Source organism: Hakea prostrata, chromosome 9, assembly GCF_041222555.1.
Source record: "Hakea prostrata isolate BN-2017 chromosome 9, UWA_Hpros_2, whole genome shotgun sequence".
In the NCBI taxonomy this organism is placed as follows: Eukaryota; Viridiplantae; Streptophyta; class Magnoliopsida; order Proteales; family Proteaceae; genus Hakea; species Hakea prostrata.
The window spans coordinates 7,250,072-7,273,103 of record NC_142608.1 but is presented as its reverse complement, the minus strand read 5'-3'; the positions used below and the strand labels follow the sequence as shown (position 1 = coordinate 7,273,103).

Below are 23,032 nucleotides of genomic sequence, written 5' to 3'. Positions count from 1 at the left end.
TTAAACTCTGATTCATTCTAATAGATTCAATTGACTGAAACAACACATCAATGAACTAAATTCGAGTAGGTTGAGAGGAGGTGTAGAAAGCTTGCATAAATTTACTAAAACAACAAGCAATTAAGGATGGTTCAGAGAAACAATCATCACCTTCTCTTCCTTTTTTTATATTGATTTTAGAAGCAAGATGGTAGAACCTGGTGTTTCTATCCCCATCCATCACATAATTCATTCTTGACTTTTGAAACCAAAACAATTCTTGAGCATAATAGAGCCCACTCAGCCAGCTTAACTTCTGATGGTAAAGGTCTCAATCAGGCCATTGGGACTCTTTAATTACAAGCAGCTCATATTCTAATCTAGAACACAGAGTGGAAATATTTCCAAACTTCGTTGTATTCCATTGAGAGAGAAAATGGGATGGATTAGCTAGTTTAAGATGAAGAGGGTCCCCATGCCAACCTGTCCATTCTTTGTACACATCCTGTTCAAACTGAGGATGACTATGCTAGGCCATCTGGTAATGAAAGATTTTCCTACCTGTGGCAAAACAAGCGTTAGTATTGATTAATAAAGGAATGTGGTCAGATCCAATGGCAGGTAATTTTGAAACTTTCAGATTGGGAAAGGAGACCAATGCTTGAGGGGAAAGAAAGACTTTGTCCAAGATTTCCTTAGTTAAGTGTAGAGGTTTTTTAGAGTACTCCAAGTAAATTTGGGCCCATCCCCACGTCTTAAAAGAGAGAGAAGGTATCCAAGATAGTCTTAAGATCATTGAGAGCCGGGGTTGGTCTAAACACGCCTCCTATTTTATCCGAAGGGGAAATGAGTTCATTTAGATCTCTACAAAGAATAAAAGGTTGATAAAGGGAGGTTAAAGCTTAGTATAAGGATTTCCAACAATCAATACGAGTTGAGTATTGGGGAGGGGCATAGATGAAGACAACCACGAGAGATAAGAGCTTGATTGTGATGTTTACAACCACAAAGTATTGAGATGAAAATAAGATAGTTGGAGAATGGTGCCTAGAAGACAAAAGCCAGAAGCCACCTCGATAACCCTTGATACCAGAACTAGGTACTTCCCAAATGGATATATAATGGGACAAAGTTTCAGAGATACCTTTTAAAATTTCACTAAAGGTTTTACATCTTGGCTCACAAATAAACGAAAGATCTAGTTGAAATTTTTTACACAATTTTTCCAACCTAGTTTGAGTGAAGTTTCCATTAATTCCTCTTACATTCAGCTTAGAACATACATTCTTGAGTCAAAAAAGAAACACCACTTGATCAACCAGAAGAGCAGAGCCACAAAACAGAGATCATACACAGGAGTAGGCTTACTAAATGATAGATAACTACAGACAATACACAAGAACATAGAGGTAGATCTAGCACTAGTATTTAGTAAAAGTACTAGTATTAACCTGATGAAAGTAGCACAAAAGACAAACACAATTCAAATTAGCCGCAAAAGAGAGCCAATAGGATAGAAAACCAAAGTGAAAGATTGAAAACTCTACCAAGCCAATCACGACAAAAGGAAAGAAAACTAAAAATATGAATCACAATGAAGTCAAGAAAGGATAAGAAGTGAGATACAGGGGTCACTTGATTTTCCATCAATGGCTGATCTGTGGTAGGAGTTTGGAAGAACACAACAGGAGATGTGGATAAGATGGCCGGCCTAGTTCGGGTGTTGATTTTGTGAAGGATGTTATCCCTCATTTGGGAAAGAAGAAGATCCTGATTAGAGGAGTTCAGGGTTAAGGAGTCAACAAAGGATGTGAAAGATTCCATAGGATCCATCGGTTGGATAAAAGAACTACATGGCTTCTTTCGTTTACGTGGTGGGTGCTCCAACCCCTTCTCCCTGCTTCTGGCACCATAAGTTTCTTCAGAAGTCCCAGAGATTCCATTCCCATGGCTATTCCCACGACCGACACCATAAGCTTTAGAGTGGCAATAGTGGACATGGTAGATATTTACAATCTGAGCATTGAGAAGGTAGTCTGTTTCACCACTACCCATTCCCTCATTAACAATAGCTTTTCCTTTAAGTTTTTGTATCTTTGGTGCATTTGTTACATATTGAATTGGTTCATTGTCTTTGAACAGAGAGGAGCGATTAAAATCATCACATGGATCTTCCATAATTTTTGAAGAGTCATCAAAGACTCCATCACACTCCATAGCCGAAGTAACCATATTTTCTATCACTGCTTTTTGTTGCAGGATCCGATTTGGATGAACCTGTTCAGAGAGGCCGCACCATCACATCCTTAAAGAAGCCTGATAAGGGCAAGTCCAGGTTGACAGAGCCATCCGGCATCCGTTTTTTATTGCATTGGGAGTCAGCATGTGTAAGTCTTCCACATTTGGTGCAGAGCAAGCACACTTCAAACTTGCATGTAGCATAGAAAATATCACCTCTACTATTTCGGATGATGGCTTTAGTTCAACAGGTTGGTCTAGCTCGACCATAGCTTTCATTCTTGCAGCATTCCTTGAAAGCCCCAAGACTTTCAGGTCAAGTTGGATGTCCACTACGTTTCCCACTGTGGTAGCTGCTTCAGCCACACAACTCTCAGAGTAGCATGCATCTGGGATATCATGTAACTGCAGTCATAAAGCAATAGGTGGTGTAGGATCTCCAGGATGATAGTTTGGTGGGAATGGCTCAAGAGAGAAAAGTTGGATCACGTGGTCAAGCCACCACGGTGCTTGAGACAGAACTTTGTTGCGGTGATCTTCAGAGACAAATTATGCGGTGAAGTGTCCTCCGCCATAGCCCAAAATGAAAGTGGCCCCATGGCTACCCCAAGCAGATATCTATCAATCCACCAAGAAATTGGCAGAAAGTTTTGGATGACCCATCGCATAACCAAAGCATGCCAATGGGTTAGATTTGCTCGGCAAAAGCTTCGAGATGGAGCCTTCCATTGGTTTAGCACTTGCACTTGCAACATTCCATACTACAGAATCCCTTTATCTTCCATCATCACCAGAGATTGTGCGACTGGTAGAAAGAGAGCGACCAAGCAAGGCCGGATTGAGAAGCATTTTGAGGAGTTGGTTCACCCACACTATGAGTAGAGCTGGAGTGACCCATCCACCAAAACTCTTTGAACCCTGATCGGAAGTGGAAAAGAGGGAGAAGAGAAAAAGATAAAGTAGAAAGTGTTGATTTCACCGGTAATGAGAGAGATGAGTGGAATAAAGAGTTCAGGAGTGAGGAAAGTCAAGAAAATGACCTATTTAAAAGAGGACAATGAACTAGAAATGGGAAAGATAGATATAGACATTAACGTGAGTTAGGGAGCAGTAAGGCCACTCGAATTGGAAAAATTCCTAAATGCAGACAAGAGTGGGTGGGGTTGGGTAGGGGAATTAAAAAGAGGGGTTGAGTAAAATTTGAACTGGGCATCAAATGACTGGATTAAATGCTACATCTACCAGATCTCTTACCATGAATCACCACTGATTTTAAATCAAGAAGGCCCCTAAAAGGAAAAAGAGAAAAGAGAGGAATTACACTTGTAGGATTGAGCAAAAGAAACTAAAGGATTTAAGGTGTGCAACAAAACGGCCAGGTAGTTGAGAGATGCATCATGACATTGGTATCATGACTCGGAGATTTAACTAAAGATTGAGAAAGAGCTTGTTGTTTCTTCCATCATTGTGATTGTGGAAATTTAAGTGGACCACTCACTTATGGTTGTTGAAACTCTCATGCTCCACTTAAATTTTCACAATCACAACGAAGGAAATTTAAGTGGAGCATGAGAGTTTCAACAACCATAAGTGTGTGATCCACCGGTCTCCAATTAAATTCTCAAAGAAAAAAAAAAATTTCAAGACAATAGTTCCTTTAAAAATGAACCTTACCTGAAAATCTATATAATTTATATTTTTTAGTGCAATAATAAGACCCTCATTAATAAGTATCCCACTGCAGCAGAGATCATTGTTGTTTTGTTCTTTTATGTAAATTCTAAGAATTACAACACATACAAAGAGATTCATTTATGTTCTCCCCGATCATTGCTCTTGCTGTTAGAACTTAAATTTATACTGTGGACAATTCATCGTTACCATGATGCACATTTTGATGTAGTTAAAGACAAAGAAGCAAGATTTCAAGCGGGTAATTCATTCACAAACTTTTTTGAAATAGGTCTTCATCATGTTTTAAATGGAGACGATTAGTATTATTTCAAATCCAAAATTGATTCTAAAATATAAGATTTTAAAGATATAATTTGCATTCAATATAGTATCCATAAATAAGGATAATGTCAACTTTTTGACTTCTCAATTTTAATGAATGACAAAATAGACATTACATATTCGATGTTAACAGCCATTTAACACTTTTAGAAGTGAGGGGGGGCAATAGTAATTTCACAAAATAGGATGTTTGATTAGTAATAAAACCAAAGTATTAGGGAACAAGAGTAATTATCCCCCTTCTTAATCATAAAAGGGCAAAACAGATATTAAAAATTCAACCTTAATGGTCATTTAACACTGTTAGAATTGAGGGGGGCAATAGTAATTTCATAAAGAGCAAGGTTCTTTTGGTAATAAAACTATAATACAGAGGGGCAACAGTAATTATCGCTATATTATAACAAGAGTATAACACAAAAGCTTACACGTGTGTGGCTAAAAAATGTTAAAGGTCAATGTCATTTTCACTTTGGCCCAAGCCTTAAATGGAGATTGGATTTTTCTTACATGTTGAATCATTTTTTTTTCACCATTCCTCACATTCATTCCTATTCCAACTATGAGAACAGTAGAGAGAAGACGGAGAGTTGAGTGAGAGACAGAGAGAAGATGGAGAGAGCGAGACAGAGAGTAGAGCAAGAGACAAAGAGAAGACAGAGAGAGCGAGATAAAGAGAAGACGGAGAGTGACGAGAGAGACAGACAGAGAGCAAAGAGTGAGAGAGAGAAGACAAAGAGTAGAGTGAGAGGAAGAAGGAAGACGGAGAGATCTTTGATTTTCACCGACATTTCATCGATTCGGTGATTTATCCGGAGATATTGCCAGCGATACTTGCATTGTTTTAGTTTCAATTAAAAGAAAAATGCCAAATGCCGAAAAGATTGAATTTCGGCAATTTGTTTTTCTATGGTTTTGTCCCCTCATCTTAGTTTAAATTTAATGAAACTGACACTACCTTGTCACACATTGTCTTGTCATATACAATATTTTACATTCATGGGGAGTTACCCTAGGTCCAAGGGGGGCCATGGCCCACCATTTTTAAAATTTCTCCTTTAACCTTATTTTTACGTGTGAAATATCAGCACTTGTCCCCTCTCATGTTTAGAAATTTCCTCCTTCACTTTGTGACTTCTTAAATTTTTCTCTTTGGCCTTCTTTCCGTGTGTGCAATATCAGTGCTTGGCCTCTCACAATGTTAAAATCCAAGCTCCGCCCTTGTCTACGTATCTCCACTACTAAGAAGAGCCTACCTATGGTCCACCTCATTGGTAGGCCCCCTCCTAAATATATAATGGGGGAATGTGAGGATCATGCAATTCGATTCTACTTATTCTCTTCCACCTCATGTTCAGGGTCAAGGTCCACCTTGTCAATGTTGAAATGTAGTATCCCACTATTGACTATGAGGTAGAAAAGTGTAAGAATAGTTTGTCTTCGTCCCAACTTTACACTTGGTTTTATTTTCCTACATACGTTTTGTGTATTTATTTCTAATAAATATATATAGGAGAGATCCGGGAAGTATATGGATATAGTTTCATGTTTTGGATTAATCCCCAATGTCAATTCGGTACTGTACCATAATGAACCGAATTTATACGGTACAATATGAAAATGATATTTTGCAAAACGTTATGGTACATTTTTAGTATGAAAACGATGCTTAAAAATGGTGTAAATACTGTATAATATTGGTAGGAAATAAACCATTCTTTTCGGTATAATTTTTTCTTTGAATAATACGAGAAAAGAATAAGAGAAGAATTGTATTTTCTCTTATCTATTTTCTTAAACCATTTATTCATGGTGGATAGGCAATTGGACAAATTGGTTTTCAACATTTATGAAACAATTTAATTATTCAATGCAGATTCCACTTAGCCTGCAAAATTCCAGCTGAAAGTATTAGTTTTATTTATCAGGTAAAAAACTGACATGAGTAGAAACCACAATATAGTTTTATTTTGTCTTGAAGAATGGATTGCTGTACCAAACGTAACTTTAGTTTCTTAATATACCTCTCATGCATGGTTTGGGAATGTGATTAGTATGAAAACCAACATTGTGCAGCCCATATCCATTACGAAACCTACCACATCTGAGCCCATCGACATTACTGAACTTATTTTCTCAAAGCCCATATCCATTACAAAACTCAACACTGCCCACCCATATTCGTTATAAAATCCACCATCACTTTAAGGGTGTCAAATTCGGAATGGTATTCAGTATACGATAATACGGTACAGTATTCGATACATACGAATGGTATGCTACTTAAAAGTTCGATTTTGATACATACCGTACTGAATTTAAAACGGTCAATACCAATTGACACCCTTAGGTCAATAAGGGTATTAATGAAGACATAAAAATCTTGGGAAAAAAATAGATTAAATATTTTATTAGGTATCGGGCTATAATCATTTTGAGTCATGAAAATGGGAAAAGTACAAATGTGTCATTGTTTATTAATATTCTGGTTTTGTTATGCGAGTAATAAAGAACTCATAAATTATTATCAAAGGGTTGGCAATGATCAATATCTCTTATTAGTGAAGATGTCACAAGTTTGACTTTTCTTGATGGTATATATAATAGTTTGGGATAAAAATTGTTGCCCCCCCTTAATATAGCTTAATTACTACTTTGTCCTATATATTTTTGAAAGTATGAATTCAACCTTAGACTTTGCTTGTTATTATCGATGCTCCTGCCTTTTAAGTTCTGTTAGTTAAGTGATGACATAACATTTTTTACTTATTCAAACCTTAAAATAATCCATCCCCTTTGTGCTCAATATTGGGCCCCAAGGCCCATGGGCCAAATTCCTTTAATCCTTGCTCTGCCCATAAATCCTCCACCCTCCCTATTCAAAGCCTGTTAGCCCACTCCCCTAAAATTGGTTGCTCTGACTTCTCTCAGCCTGATGATTCAACTCCTGTTGAGCCCGATATAGATCCTCAGTTCTCCCCCAATTCGCTTGCCCTTGATAGTGTTGAGTGTGGAAGAAGTAGCCGTCCTTCTAAAGGGCATAATCCCTTCGGCGACGACTTCTTAGTTGAGCCCAGGTCCTCCAAGAATAGGAAGAACAAGAAAAAAAATCTAAGAAATAGTATCTTGGGCCTTGTTCGGGCCAATTTTCTTTGGGTCCAGCCCTGTTGCTTATTGGTGCTCTTTAAATTTGGCTCCTTTGTTGTCAGATTGTATGTGTGTTTTTGTCCCTTAATACAATTATTTATTCATCCAAAAAAAAAATATATTTGACCATTAAAGGCCAAACCCATTCTGTGCCCTTATGGGGTTTGGCATTGGTTTATCTTAATCTCTTTTTGGTAAAAGGGCTTCTCCTAGCCTATGCTATGTACCTAGCCGAAAAGAAACCATGATGATGATTATATTGAAATCTTTTTTAAGTAAGTTGGAAAAATAATTATATAAGATATCCATAGACGGAAAAAAACAGGTGAACAGTCAATAAAGATAAGATCAACTCTAGGCAATCAAATGCAATCTTGAAGAACTTATTAACCATATCTAAATACTAGTAAACAAAGAACGATGATATTGATGGCTGATGAAAAATGTATATTTTTTTAGTAAAAAATCTATATATTAAAAGATAATTAACACATAATATACAAACAAAATGGAATGAAACCAAAGAGTCTTACAATGAAAGAACACAATACATCCCAGAAAGATGTCCTTCCAATGGATCAAACCACGGTAGATTTCAAGGCGGACAGCAGCAAACAAACAAAATGAAAAAGGAAAAAGAAAAGTGATCGAAGGTGGTACCAAGTAGGTTCCAGATCTTAAATCTTAGCCATGCAATGACTGACACATTACAATTCTAATTTAGTTTGCCAACGTAAAATCTTTTCTTAGTAGCTCGAGAACCTATCTACACATGCATATAGATCGCACCTCCCCTACATGCAGGTTCACTTCTGTGTAGTAGATTATATATAATATTATGGGGATGACAATAATTAACAAATATGGTATTCTGTCTTGGGAATCAAGGCGTTAATGCATTGATGGCTAGGGTTAAATATAGGGTGGATGAGATAAAAAAAGAAGAAGAGAGATAGAGAGAGAGAGAACACACACTATCTTTTCTTACCAACCAACTAGATCTGTTATTCTTGTTTATATATGACGATCTAATTAACCTAACTCAACCAAATCTTTTATATATGTGTAGTTTCTTGAGAGATCGACTTCATCCTCGGAATCCATCAAACGGAGAGGTGGAAGTGGCCGGAGACATGGAAGAAGGTGGTGATCATCTAGTAAACGATCAAACCACAGAAGATCGGGCTTCAACAATCTTCTGCGTTACCGGAGCAACCGGCTACATTGGATCATGGCTGGTTAAGTCTCTCCTTCAAAGAGGCTATTCCGTCCACGCCACTGTTCGAAACCCAGGTTCTCTCTCTCTCTCTCTCTGAATACATTTTACTGCAAATCGCGCAGCCAATATTTTTCTACAGTCCATAATCACAGGCTTCGAAACTAAATCCCACTCCAATTCTAAAAATTTTCTTGAAAAATATTTGTAACCTAAGAGAGTATACTTGTGAACTAATGAGGGAAGGAGAGATTCTCTTTCCATCATCTACCCATAAGATCATACACTTCATTAGCATATGGGTTAACAGTAGGTCATGTATAGATCTCTGAGTTTGGATTCTCTAGCTAGAAGTTCATGCTTTCTTCACATTTATCTGTCATACAATAAGGACGACTCGCATTTGAGTACTGATAAAATGAATCAAATGTATGATTCCTAGTGGATCTCACGTGGATTCTTCCATTCCCAATTGTATGGTGAAGAAATATGAAGATCGAAAGCAGAGACCTCTACCCTAGTGAATAGAAAATTCAGACCCTATGGTTCCCACCAGGTGGGCAACTGATCCAGCCATGGCTGAATTGTCACATTGGCTCACACGTAGTAGGCCAAAATCAAGATGCATACATGCAATGATACACGTGCAATGTAGGATGTATATGATTTCAAATTATCTGTAGAAGAAAAGAAAAAAAATCCTTCTGTGTCTAGTTTATGGACGAAAAGCAGACTTGGATTGCTGGGTTCTAATCTCTTTAATCACTAAATGCAGAAAAAGTTTCTGCTCTTCTGTCAGCATGGGATGGTGGTGACAGGTTAAAGGTGTTCAGAGCTGATCTTCAAGAAGAAGGTAGCTTCAATGAAGCTGTAGAAGGTTGCCATGGTGTATTCCATGTAGCAGCATCTATGGAGTTTGAGGTGAAAGCCGATGAGGATGTTGGTAATGTTCTTCATTTCTCTTCTGTCTCTTATATATTAAGTAAAAATTATTCCATGAAGAAGCATAAAAGGTCGATAAGAATAGAAGAATTCATGGAGAAACTCTTGTGGCGAAAGTCCTTGGTGGGTAATCAATGGAATTGCACATCGTGATATGTACTATTCTTGTAAAGGGTAGGATGGTCATTTTGTATAAATGTGAGTCCAGCACAGGCCCATAGAGAACATTTTGAGTCTAGATCTTTTACCCATCAAGATTGATGTCTCTGTTTCCTTTATACCTCTTCACCACACATTAGAAGGAGGTCCACCGGAGAGAGGGGGGTTCTAGCTTTGATTCATTTTGTCAAAACTTAGAGGAAGGCCCCTCTTAATATGTGGTAAAGAGATGTAATGAAGCATAAATCTCTAAAATCCCCAAAGGTAGAAAATTTGGACCCGAACATGTCTCCATGAGAAATATCATGACCAAATCATAATGTATTATGTCTTGGCCAAAAGGTTTGGGCTGCAAGTGAGATGGGCTCAGGTTGCACCAGGTCCATGGGTTTGTTATTTCTAGTAAAGAGAAGAGGGGATGCAATAGTAGCGACTTTGTCCCCTTCATTACACAATGTTTGGATTTTCAAGTTTGTCCTATGCAAACATTAGCCCTGTGAACCATCAACAAAAGCACTGCATGGCTCCATCAATGTAGCCCCACCGGAGGCCTAGTATAGTCCACAGAAGTTGCTATATGATCTTATGCCCAAGCCAAAGAACACACAACTACCCAATGCAAGAAATAGATGAACATAGGAGATTCGAACCTAGGACATGGGGTCACCAAACCGCTTGGGACCACTAGACCGCCACCTCCGGTGGTAGGTCCATGGGTTTAAGGATTTAATTATGGGCTAAGTATGGAGCATGATTCAAGTAATTAGAATTGGCAATAAAATTTGTAGATGAATGCTACTAACACAGCTGTTCATGATTGAAGAGAGTTATGTTCAAACGAAAATAATAGAACCAGCAATCAAAGGAACCTTGAACCTTCTTCAGTCATGCTCAAGGACAGAATCTGTGAAAAGGGTAGTTTTCACCTCCTCCATCAGTACTATTACTGCAAAAGATAATGCTGGGAGATGGAAATCCACAGTAGATGAATCTTGCCTGAACTCTGTCGACCATGTTTGGAAAATGAAGGCTAGTGGATGGGTAAATATATTCTGTACCCTTACTACTGTTTTCCATAACATCTCATCTCATGTGTTTGTAGTTCCAGAAAGACGGACAATATCAATGGACATGCTAGCTTATCAACATATTTGTAAATTACAGGTGTATGTCCTCTCAAAACTTCTATCAGAGGAAGCAGCATTTGAATTTGCAAAAGAAAAGGGTATTGATCTTGTATCTGTAATAACAACCACAGTGGCTGGTCCATTCTTCACTTCAACAGTCCCTTCAAGTGTTCAGGTTCTCTTATCACCTATCACAGGTGCTCACTCAAACATTTGACACTTGAATCTCTGTTCATTCATGCATGAAATTTCTGTAAGCAACCTCCTAACACTGATACTTCTCCAGGTGACCCTGTTCTATACCCAATATTATCTGCAGTCCATTCCAGATTGGGATCCATCTGTGTTGTTCATATTGAAGATATATGCAATGCCCACATATTTCTGATGGAGGAACCTTCAGCAGAAGGACGATATATTTGCTCTGCACACAGCTGTGTTATGTCCGAATTGGAAGACCAACTTGCTCGGGAGTGTCCTTGGAAGAAGATAACAAGGTAAACTATACACTTTAAGCCTCATTAGATACAAATATTTAGCTGGGTTGGATAGCATTGTCAGTAATTACTTCCTGTGCTTTTTTCCTCCAGGTCTTGTGAGGTAGATAGTGGTATGATCCCTGCAGAGATTTCTTCCAAGAAGTTAATAGGTTTGGGCTTTGAATACAAGCACGGTCTAGAAGAGATAATCCAGCACAGTGTGACTAGTTGTTTACAGTATGGATTTCTAAGTCAGCCATAGTGTGGATACCAGTGCTCAGTTTGGACAATTCCTTTGTGATAATAAAACAAATAATATCAATAATAGTAATGTTTGTTAAGAATTCAACTTAATCTTGATAAACAGATCTCCAGTGCAGTCAACAAATAATAATTTGAGTACAAATGATGAAGAAGTTGCAAATTGATTCTGGGTTCATCCTCTAAATATTGCATCTTAGCAACTAACAAAGGAAAAGGATTTTTTGGTTTTTTTTTCTTTTTTTTTTTGAGCCCTCTTAAGTGTATTTTGATAGCTTTCTCTTTCCTTCTTAGGAGAGTCTTTGATCATTTTCCATTTTGTCTCCACATTGATGGCATTGTCGAAGGTGGGCATTCAGATCCTGTACCCGAATGCCTGACTTTATTACCAGCCGCTGATTTTTTCAGAAGTTAATGGTATACATCTTTCAGGGGACCAACCCCCCCCCCCCCCCCCCCCCCACACACACACACACACAACAGAGGTTGTGTCACCTATCACTCTCTTTTGCTAGTGATAAAGTTAGATTTCAGCCTTTAAAAAGCTTTCACTTTCAACTAGGAGTAATCTCTATTGCAAACTCAAGGACCACTTGCTGTTGATTCATTATAGTTTTTTCAATTGAGCATTGCTGCAGCTAGCTTATGTTCAACTAATAATCCAGATAACTTTAAACAGAACAGCTGATTGTTCCTGCATTCAATGTTGTATTGAGTCAATTAAGATGGAACCAAGAGAACAGGGTTGGGAGCGGCGTGGGGGTTCTTTTGCTCAGAGCATGTGGTCCTGAGGAGAACAGTCTGTCATTGAGATTAACCTGAGACAGGCATAACAACGACCCCAACTGGCTTGAAACTGAAAATGAAAATAACCAGATTCACTGAATCATACCAACTGCATGAGAAGTTCTTGCAACAATAACAGGATTTAAACTTTCTACCATGAACCTTTTCAAGAAGTCATAAATAACACAAGTTTTCAAAGCTTTCATAAGGTTCTACAGCAATGGTGATGCTAATTTCAATATAGAGATGGTGCTCAGTTGTTGCAAAGCTGGAACCCTAGGACCACTGCAATTCCATTTTTGTTCTCCCCCTCACAGGGCACCTCGGCCTTGCTAAATATCCAAAGCAGGAAAAAGAGGTCCACCCACATACACCAGCATGTGAACAATCTACAATCCTCTTGTACCAATTTCATACTGTAGCTTTCAGCTTTATCTTCAGTGTCCCATCCTAATATCTATGAATTCACTTCACAACAGGTGGTACAATTATATACTTTGAGCATACCTATGGAGAGGCTCTTTCAAAACCACTGTAGTCGCTGTGCAGCAAAGAATACTACTACTAATGCATCTACAGAAATTCTGGTGTGAAAATTCCCCAAGAGATAAATGAACACAGAGAGAGAGAGAGAGAGAGAACAATTACAACAGAAAAATTCAAACCCAGGATAGATACAGACAAGAAGACAATACTTAATCAAAAATCTAGGGCACAGAGGATTCAGTTCTCTCACTTGTCACATTCTGGACCAACTTTTTGTATGAAATGTAAAACAAATAGGACCACATGTCCACTTTAGATTATCTAATGCATGCTGACATTAATTTATTTGCTATTTGTAGAGATTCCATATTGAAGAACATGTGCAAAACTTAAAATCCTATTATCTTAAACCACTGGCCTTCCCTTAATCAATGGGATTTTCATGACTTTCTGTAGATCAAGTCACAAGAGCCTAATTCTGGTATTATTTAATTCAATCTCCTTCATTCTCTTCTTTTACAGTTGACCTGAATTTGCAAGATTTGTTCATTGATGAAAGTCAAGATTGTGCCCCGTTTCTTGAATTACTTCCCTTTGACTATGTCTAAGAAGTAAACATCCTCTGTTGTGCACAGCAGTGTACATATATACCAAATAAAAGGCTGAGAAAACAAAGGAACTAAAAGGCTATTTTGGACTTTTTAAATTTAAAATTAAACTATTAATCTCAGCCTTTTTTTATTTGGTATGATTTTTGCACTCTGCAGAGGATTTTTTTTTTCCATGTCTAAGCCTGCCTTGCCTCCTATCTGGAATATTATCATGGAAATCAATGTAGAAGAAAAGCACAAGTATACATCTATTGACATCTGCATGCATTGAGGTGGTAATGAAAGAATCATCATCTTTGAAATAAGGCGCTAGAAAAAGCATTCAAGCACCAATCAAAGCATGTAACAGGGGGTGATAATGAATATTTGACTACAAAAACTATGACTGGCACAGATTTTGTTTTCCTTTCAGGGTTTGCAGATTACCACAAAACAAGGGAGGAGAGCTCTGGGGTTGAGTAAATAGAGTTCCTCAATATTTGAATAAAGACCAACTTTCCCGGCCAATGAGTCAAACCCTGTTTGGCCTGCTATATCTTGGATGTTCTCCAAAGGCTTATGCACCCTTCCTGCAATCACCCTGCAGACTATCAAAGCCTTCCTCACAGAGGAAAGATGTTCTTCATGGAGTTCAATACACTCAAATGCTCTTCCACTTGTCGAAGTAGTGAAAACACCGATGCCTCCCTCTTTTCTCATGAAGAACCCATGTCTTATAATCCAACACACACTGCATTTCTCAGAAATACACAGGTTGGAAGAGCCATTCATTCCAAGAGAACATGCTACAGTGGTGCCATAGAATCTCAAAAGCTCATTCCCATCAGCCAGGCATCGTGGGTGCTTCTTGGGGAGTTTGCTGGCTTTGAGTTTCACAATCTCCCTATACTCTTCAAACCGAGCAAGGGTCTTCGGCATGTTATGGACCTTCAAAACCTTTTCAATCCTCCCGTAGTTGTTCTCAGACTTAGGCAAGCTTGCCCGGCAAATGATCTCCACAATCTTTCTAGAGGAGTCTCCTTCAACAAGTTCAGTAACTGCAAAAGCAAAGGAATGTGATATAAAAAGTTAATTTGAATGAGTAAAAAGTTTAACTTGAACGAGATAGAATTTATTTTGAAACATGAGCACCAGATGCAGATGAGGGCTAGATGAAGCAGAACCTCTGCACTGAAATGTAATAAATTGAACGACAGACATGAAAATGATGTAGGAAAGGCAAAACTGAGTGTGGTTCCGATTTCTTTACTTTCACGAGAATGTCTATAAAATTGGGGACCAAGCCTGAAAGATCTAAATGAGTGTCTTTGAATGAATACCTAGGACGAATTTTGATTTCCAAAAGTTTCAGTAGATTTTGACAATAATTCACCAGGGTGTAGGCACAGTATGATCCACCAAGAAAACAAGTTGCAGAAGTTTGAGCAGGGAAATTATCTTTTAGCCAAATAGATTAAACAGCAGTGAAGGATCTGAAATCATTATGTTTTCCAAATTGAGAGCAATCCAGAAGGGGAATTTAATTTATATTCACAGAAGACTGTCTCATGTTGATTCAGATAGAAACTCAGCAAGGGCATCTCAACCAGTTTTAGATTCAGCAACCCATCAAAAACACAAATAATCACAAGCAACCGTAATGCCCATTTCAATTTTATGGGAATGAACCAAAAAAAGAAAGAGAAGATGCTGAGAATAGAGCAAACACTAAAAGTATAAACTTCAAACCAGGCAGGAACCATAAACTTACCAGCATGCTTGGAGAGATGATGAGACTCTAAGGATTCCCACTTCCCGAACTGCTCCCCACATCTATGACAAGTCACAGAAGAGGAGCGACGAGATTCTACCGCATGAGATGCCCTCGGAAAGACACCACCTTCACTAACTCCACCAGAGAGAGCAGAACCCCCAAATGCAGAGCATTCTCTATTGGAGAGAAGACCTGGAGACTTCCTTGGAGGGGTCTCTGAGCTACTGAAAGAATGATTGTAAGGATACATGTTAAGGTGACCTCCTGGACCAGGTGTCCCAGGTCTAAGTGTACCAACAAAGGTTGAGCCACCGCCACCACCACCACAGCCACCGCCACCGCCACTGCCGCCTTCGTGTAAACTTCCAAAGCCGGTTATCTTGAGCTCACACCTTGAATTGCTGAGAATCACTTCATGGGTTATTGGGTTAAGAAATTCACTACTCCCAATAGATCTTGGGCTGCAACTTGGAGGCTTTTCCATATGTCTCTTACTCCCATGGATAACATCCTTTAGGTTAGCAATGGATCTTGAACAGCCAGACCTACCAACCTTTTTTGTCAATATGGTACGCAAATGTCCCCTAGCTTTAGGATCATGAACATCTGAAGGTTCTGATTTACAATGGAGAGATTTCTTCAGAGAAAACCAGACAGTAGGCATCTTCTTCTAAACTTGTAACTATATACTGGGTTTTTCTCGGCTTTCACATAATATTCAAAATCTGCTCTGCAACTCCTTACTTTTTTTGACAAGAACGATTTCCAAGAGAAAGTTTGAACCAACCATTGGATCTGAGAAAAGAAGCTAGATACCTCTTACCGGCAAAAAGAAGCTAGATATCAAGGAAAGTTAATCTAACCCACAAGCTTATTTCTGTTTTTGGATACAGAGCACTCCATATCTGCAATGCGTATTCCTCTCTAAAATAGAAAGAGTCATTCACTCCCGTAAACACTGCAAGTTTGAGAAAAACCCATTTCAAAAATCTTCATGAAACTCCCAGACAAGATATATCTATATTATTTCAAACTTCGAAGTTCGAACAACTTAGAAGTTAGAACCTGTTCTCCCAATGAGATTCGAAGAAAGAGGGAAAGGAGTTGCTAATAAAAAAAAGGCAGACAAGAATTCGAGAAAAAGGGAATCTTTTGTTCTTGGAAAAATGGATACCAAACTCAAAAGCCTTTTCAATGGCATTAATAATGTACTGAGAAAACCTAGAGAGTCACATACTGCCTCTACCAGACATTCATGAGAGAAGAGGTCTGAGACAGACAAATGGAAATAGAGAGAGAGAGAGACTGTTAACAGCATTAGTAGAATAGCATTGAATAGTCCAAGAGGAAATTGCAGAGTTGATGTACTGCCATGTCCTAATATTTTTTTTTCTTTCAAGATTTTATTTTTGTGATTTTGAATCCAAACAGAATGGTAACAACCCTAAATAGTAATTAATGAGCCTTAGCGGTGAACAGCAGTAACCTCTCATTTATTATTTCCATTATCTGAAGAAGTTACAATTTAAAGCTTGGTTTCAGAATCCACCGATGATGTGGGTCTCTAAATCAAGCAAGGCGACAAGAAATGGGTAATGCAGCTATCAGTATATGTCAATTCATCTCATGCTTGCTATCAAAACCCACCATTCTTTTTTCTTTTTGTGTTTTTTGGTCAAAGAGCTCACCATTCTCCCCCCACCCCCTCCCCACACACACACACATGTCCCACCTATAACTTGCCAGGCTACAGTAGCAAATCTTCTGGTTCCAACATTAAAAGAATCAAGTTACCATAGGATTGAATGGTGACAATATCAAAGTAATTTTGTGTCCATAATGTGAAAATCTCAAGGGAAACTTTCAAGAGGAAGAAAGGAAAAGACAAGAAAAATTAATTCCAAATTCTAAACTGGTCCCTAAACAGTAACTGGTCAATTTTTTTTTTCTTTTTCGTTCCCTTGATTTGAAATTCGGATGGAAAGGGTAATAATTTAAGGGAAACAGATGCTCCAAAGACAAATGGAAGTGGGAGGGGAAAGAAGAGCTTATTTTATTAGCTTTGAAGACCGACTCTCATGGAACTTTCTCATAAAAGTTTTTAAAAGGCCTAAACATGTGGAGGCGCTTCTGAATTCATTCAATATAGTAAATCTGTAGAGTTAAATGTGGGAGTATGGCATTCTTGAGTTTCTAAATACTGAAGTCAACCACCCAAAGCCCTGAAAACAGCAACAGTGACTGACCTTATAAAATTAAAGAAAGGGCTGCCCCAACTCAAAAGTGTCGGTTATTCGAATGTTGAAGGCCAATGCTTCATAGTTTTTTGAGAAAAAAATACTTCATAATTTAAAATTAAAATTTGCACTTTTCTGAGTAAGATGATGGTGTTGGGTTTGGTAACTTGTATAATTATGATTGAGTTTGTATTTATAATTGAAATAAAATTTACGTCAATTATTAATATTGGATTAAAATTGTAATTATATTAAAATTATAATTTTAGGTTTATTTATAAATAGTCTTTGTGAGATGATTCATAATGATCAATCTTTGTAGGGAATTGTAGGAATCCACTCTTACGTAAGACTAGTGTGAGGTTTCGTAGAAATAGTGAAATTTTTTCTCTCTGGTGGACATGGGCAGGATTTTATCGAACCACGTTAAATTTATTATGTGAATTTTATTTGTGTTCTTCTCCGTTTTCCGTTCGTGGTTGTGCATCTATTAATTGGAACTATCTTTTAGGTAGGAACTTGCAAGTAAGTCCTATTCGATGAGGGAACTTTACTAGACAAATAAATGAATCATTCATTTTTGTGGGATGATCCTTGGATACAGGACAACCCTATTCGTCGGAATGACACGCTCATTGTAGAAGCCCTCGGTCGAAATCCTGTGGACAAAGTGGCATCATTATGTTCGAGCCCTGGGATTTGGAGATAAAACATCACCGACACTACTTTTTAACTATTGGAACCAAATCTCATCTATTCGGTTTCATTTCCGTCTTGCAGTAGACAAAGTCATCTGGACCCCTGTGGCAAATGGGGAATTTACTATTGAGTCCGCCTAGAATGTCTTTCGTCGTCACAACGATGAAGTCTCATGGTCAAAGCTAGTTTGGAATCATGGTACTTGCCCCCGTTATGCCTTCATCTCTTGGCTTGCATGCCATAAACGCCTGACGACTAAAGACATCATGTTATCATGGGGAATCCAAGTCGATCCAACATGTGTTTTTTGTCATCAAGCAGCTGAATCCATGGACTATTTGTACTTCAATTGTTCATTTACCAAGTTTATTTGGCAAGAGGTGCTTGCACTCTGTGATATCATCGTTCTCCATTGAACACATGGACTGATGAATTAAATTGGATCTCCTCTCACTGGCCAAAAGCCAATCTCAAAAGCAAGGTGAAATGCTTTGCATGCACAAAAACTATTTATCGCATTTGGTATGCTAGAAACAATCGTATCCACAAGGGAGATAACTCTATGGCAGTGGCTGTTCTTGCGCACATCGTCGCCGACACTCATCAACGATTCACTAACTCTCAAGAATTTATCAAAGACAACTATAATAACCGGAGTTTCTTTGAAAAATGGGGAATCAGAGTGAAGATGAAACATAAACAAAGCACTCTATATCATTGAGTAAAACCTCCTGATGACTGGATAGCAGTAAATTGTGACGGCTCTATAAGGGGTAATCGAGGTGGGTATAGATCGATTGGAAGAAGCTCAACTGGCCAGGTAATATTTGCTGCTGCAAGCGGGTCTGATGAAGCTAATGTTCTGAAGATGGAATTAAAAGCAATTCTTTGTGGCCTTACTCAAGCTGATCTTCATGGTGTGTCGAAGCTGCAAATTTGATTGGACTCCCAAATAGCCATTCGAATCGTTACAGAATCGCTAAGCACTCCTTGGGTGGTGCAGGATATTTTTGATGATATTCAAGAGATCAAACAGAGATTTCACAGGGTTGTGTTCCTCCATCATGTCCATGAATCTAACATGTATGCTGATTTTCTTGCTAACTTTGCTACGGTTTGTTCGGAAACCATCTTGGACCCCTGTAACCTCCCACGTGACTTGTCCGAACTAGTTTTAGAGGACACTCATGGGAAGCGTTATCAAAGCATGTAATCTCTCTTTTCTTTCCAATTTCTAATTCAAATCACATTTTTCTAAAAAATATATAAATAAATAAATCATTCATTTTCCTTTAGATGAATGATACATGTTCATCAGTAACATCTAAAGGGTTAGATTAAATTAAAATAAAATTTTTTTACCTTTTAAATTTTACCTCAACCTTTAAATGTGACTGAAATATCATTCATCCAAACGAAAATGAATGGTTCATTTCAGACAATGATAAAATTCCACTGGAGGGGCGCATTTATATAACACTAGTAAATTAGTTTTTTAATGGATATTTCTTCTTTTTCATTTCAATTTTTGATGGCTTCTGATTTCTCAAACGAAATCTCAGTTTTCACAAACCTAACCTTACGGCCCTTATCCCCTGCATCTGCTGGTTCCAATGCTGCATTGAACTTGAAAAGGCCGTATTTTGGCCCAGCCTTAATTGAAAGAAGAGTATAACTATATAGTATGGACTACTACTACTTCTATATATGGACCACAGGGCTCCTTAGAGACACAAAGTTTGTGACCTCTATCAATTTAATGATATCAACTTCTTCCTACCAACCTACCTGCTGCAGAGACCATTAAAAGCGAAACCTTAGTACATAAGCCTCTACCAACATCTCTCACATGCATTCACCATTCAAAATCTTTCTCCCTTTCTTAAAATATATTCTCAACCATCAGCTACAGCTACAGCTACCATCTACCTGATAATGGGAGTGCACTCGAAGGTTGCACATTTAATGCGCAGCATGTGTTGTCGACGGTCGAGATTTGTTGTCAATCGAAATTTTGATATCGACCGAGATTTTGAAAGTGCTGAAAATCGAAACAGACAATTGAGATCGAAATCTCAGTTTGATTTCATCTGTCGACAACACATGATGCACATTTAATGTACAATAGTTAAACATCAACCCCTATATATGCTCTCTCCCAGGTGGGTGGTCGAGATTAACCAAAATTGATCCACTCCATTGAAGAGAAGTGACAAGTGGACAGGTACTCAAAGGTTCAAAAACACTTTAAAGAAGAAAAAAAAATTTTGGCAAACAGAAATACTTATTGATGGTGAAGACAAAATCACAGCAGATCCATCCATAGACAGGGAATCAGAGGAAGGTTACATCAAAGACTGAAGTCAGATTGACACAACACCCAACAAAAATCCAGCGACTGTCACTGAGTTATTGTCAGGGCCGAGTCCGCTTAATCAGTCAACAGACTCCGACTGTCCCATCTTTCCATTTTTTTACTTTTTCTCCCTCCGCTACCATGGGATTTTTTAGGGTAATTTTTAATTACATAAGACAATCACTCGTTTGATTATAAAAATCTATGGATTTATGAAATCTAAAGATTCACCTTTTTATACTAAAAACGTGAATATGTAGATTTATGGGTAAGAGGTGAAATCCATAGATTTCAAAAAAACTATATATTTGCACATCCACAAAAATCACATCGATCAAATAGTTTTTTAGGATGAATCCACAGATTTTATTCCGCAACCAAACATTTAATTTTATAAATTATAACTCCATAGATTTGAAATCTCCAGACTCATGTAACCAAACTTAACTACTTGCTTAACCTAAATTTGTGAAAATTTTATTATGAAAAATTGTTTGGTTAAACGTGACTTTTGTAAAATATTTAGTACCTTTATGAAATTTTTGGGTTTCATCTCATACTCATAAATTTACAGATTCATATTTTTACATAAAAATATGAATCTCTAAATTACCTGAATCCAAGAATTTTCACAACCAAACAGGTATAAATCTCACATTATGAATACAAAGAAAAATTGGAGATGGGATATGGCAAGATTGGATGTTACCACAAGGGAGGTTTTTACTTACGGCAACAACCACAGCCAGCTTGTCGACGGCCTAGATTTGTAGCAAATAAAAATCCCCAATAAGGGATTAACCCACGACCTCCACTAAAAGTGAGTTCTCAACCATTCTACTAGCTCTCCATTAACTCCCAACTTCCTAGTTGTTGTCGAGTTCAAACGCGGTAACATACAAATTTGAGTAACAAAGTCTCAAATTTGATTGTGTATATTTTCAATATACCAGCAGGCCCCAAAATATGTTTGCCAACTATTTTGCCTTTGGGACCAAGATGATTAGTTTGCAATTTGCATATGGTTTGATGGCAAGTCCAACCTCCTATTGGGACCTTGCTTCAGTTTAATGCGCAGGACTACCAAGCAAAATAATTTTGGTTGTTGAATCGAATCTTGGTCGAAATTTTGGATCCGACGATTCGAAATTTGGCTTGACAGTCCTGAGCATTAAATGCGTAGAACTGAAGTAATTCCCTCCTTTTATAGGGGGGTCTTGCTTCAGTGCTGCGCATTTAATGCGCAGCACTGAGCTGCGAACGGCTCAGATTGAGCCAGCAAATATAAATAAATTACCGTCGTTGATTTATAACATGTGAGGCTTATTTACTTTAAAGTGAAATAATCGGTTCATTTGGTTCGGCTCATGCGGCTCATTCGGTTCGGCTCAGGCTTCCGGTTCAAAGAAGCAATTTGAAATGAAGAATCGAGGGAAAGCTAATCGTCTTCTTCATTTCGTTTTAGTTTTTCCAGTCTGCGAACGAAGCTTGAGAAAGAGAGAGAGCATGCTAAAGAGAGAAAGAGGGATCTCCGAGTGAGCTGCGACAAGGGTTTTTGTCTACGACGATAAGGGTTTTTCCGAGAATGAACCAAGGGGAGAGAGAGCCTGCGAAAGAGAGAAAGAGAAAGCTCCAATCCTGGTTCTTCCGACGAAGACGAGCTCAACATTCCGAAAATCTGCTGACACCTACCTGTTCTTCGGAATGTTTGTTTGAGCCTAAATTGGAGGAGAGAGGTAGCCTGCGAACCAGAGATTTCTGAGAGAGATCCTGCGAACCAGAGATTTCTGAGAGAGATCCTGCGAACGACAGGTTTCTAGAGAAGACAGACAGAACAGAAATAAACCTTTTCGCCTTCTTCCTCCATCCTAAACTTTCCTTCCTCAACATATCCTCATTTCCTTCTTGTAGCTGTAAAACCTTCAATGCTTGCCCTATATGTTGTCCATAATCTTTTCTTTCTTGAATCTTGAAGGATTGTGCTTCCCTCTGAACAGTTTATTCTCACACTTCTCCAAATTTTGAAATTCATGGGGTGTTTCGTGTCTGGAAACTCTATCTGTTTACTTTTGGAGAACTAAGTCAGAACTTCGATGAATGTGGTTACTTTTGGAGAACTAGCAGAACTGCGGGATTAGTATTGTCTTTGGTCTTAGGGATGGAAAATGTGTTCTTGGAGAACTAAGTCATTGGCATTAGTTTTTATTGCCATTGGTGTCCCAGTGGAGATTCAATTTTAGCTCATGGCTTGTGGATCTTTTCATCTTTGGAAAAATGTTGGTGTTACTTCGATGATTGGCAACCACAGAAAGTTCCATCCGGTCACTTTGCACTGACGATGCTTGGCCCGATCTGTGATATTTAATGTCAGTGAGCCATGACCAAGTGATACACTGACCAGTCATATTTTGCAGTTTCGTGAAAACATTTTCCTTATTCTACTTATTACTTCCAGAGTACTAGTGATCCTTCATTTGACCTCATTTGCTGCATAGTTATTTAATTGTAGATTCTTCTAGGTGTTTCAGTTTGTACTGATC

The 23,032-nt window shown here is 38.1% G+C and overlaps 2 protein-coding genes across 2 annotated transcripts; one reads left to right on the top strand and one right to left on the bottom strand.

Moving 5' to 3' along the window:
• Window positions 1–8,379: 8,379 nt before the first annotated feature.
• On the top strand, window positions 8,380–11,781 carry LOC149004395 (NAD(P)-binding Rossmann-fold superfamily protein). Its single transcript, XM_089168939.1, has 6 exons — window positions 8,380–8,673; window positions 9,372–9,539; window positions 10,521–10,738; window positions 10,862–11,021; window positions 11,111–11,321; window positions 11,415–11,781. Exons 1-6 carry the CDS (start codon window positions 8,442–8,444, stop codon window positions 11,563–11,565), a joined length of 1,140 nt encoding a protein of 379 aa, XP_089025065.1. The 5' UTR covers window positions 8,380–8,441; the 3' UTR covers window positions 11,566–11,781.
• Window positions 11,782–12,117: 336 nt separating this feature from the next.
• Window positions 12,118–16,623, bottom strand: LOC149004394 (uncharacterized). The gene is made up of 2 exons (XM_089169523.1): window positions 15,198–16,623; window positions 12,118–14,484 (listed from the first exon to the last, which is right to left on the bottom strand). The coding sequence occupies exons 1-2, from the start codon at window positions 15,862–15,864 to the stop codon at window positions 13,856–13,858; spliced, it is 1,296 nt and encodes a 431-aa protein (XP_089025649.1). The 5' UTR covers window positions 15,865–16,623; the 3' UTR covers window positions 12,118–13,855.
• Between the last annotated feature and the right edge of the window lie 6,409 nt (window positions 16,624–23,032).

What these genes read in the sequence shown, in the direction of transcription:
- LOC149004395 (XM_089168939.1), top strand. Translation starts at nt 8,442, where the DNA reads ATGTGTAGTTTCTTGAGAGATCGACTTCATCCTCGGAATCCATCAAAC. An exon ending in GAAAGCCGATGAGGATGTTG is followed by an intron (nt 9,540 to 10,520) that starts GTAATGTTCTTC and finishes TCATGATTGAAG; the next exon opens with AGAGTTATGTTCAAACGAAA. An exon ending in AAATGAAGGCTAGTGGATGG is followed by an intron (nt 10,739 to 10,861) that starts GTAAATATATTC and finishes TGTAAATTACAG; the next exon opens with GTGTATGTCCTCTCAAAACT.
- LOC149004394 (XM_089169523.1), bottom strand. Translation starts at nt 15,864, where the DNA reads ATGCCTACTGTCTGGTTTTCTCTGAAGAAATCTCTCCATTGTAAATCA. An exon ending in TCATCTCTCCAAGCATGCTG is followed by an intron (nt 14,485 to 15,197) that starts GTAAGTTTATGG and finishes TTGCTTTTGCAG; the next exon opens with TTACTGAACTTGTTGAAGGA.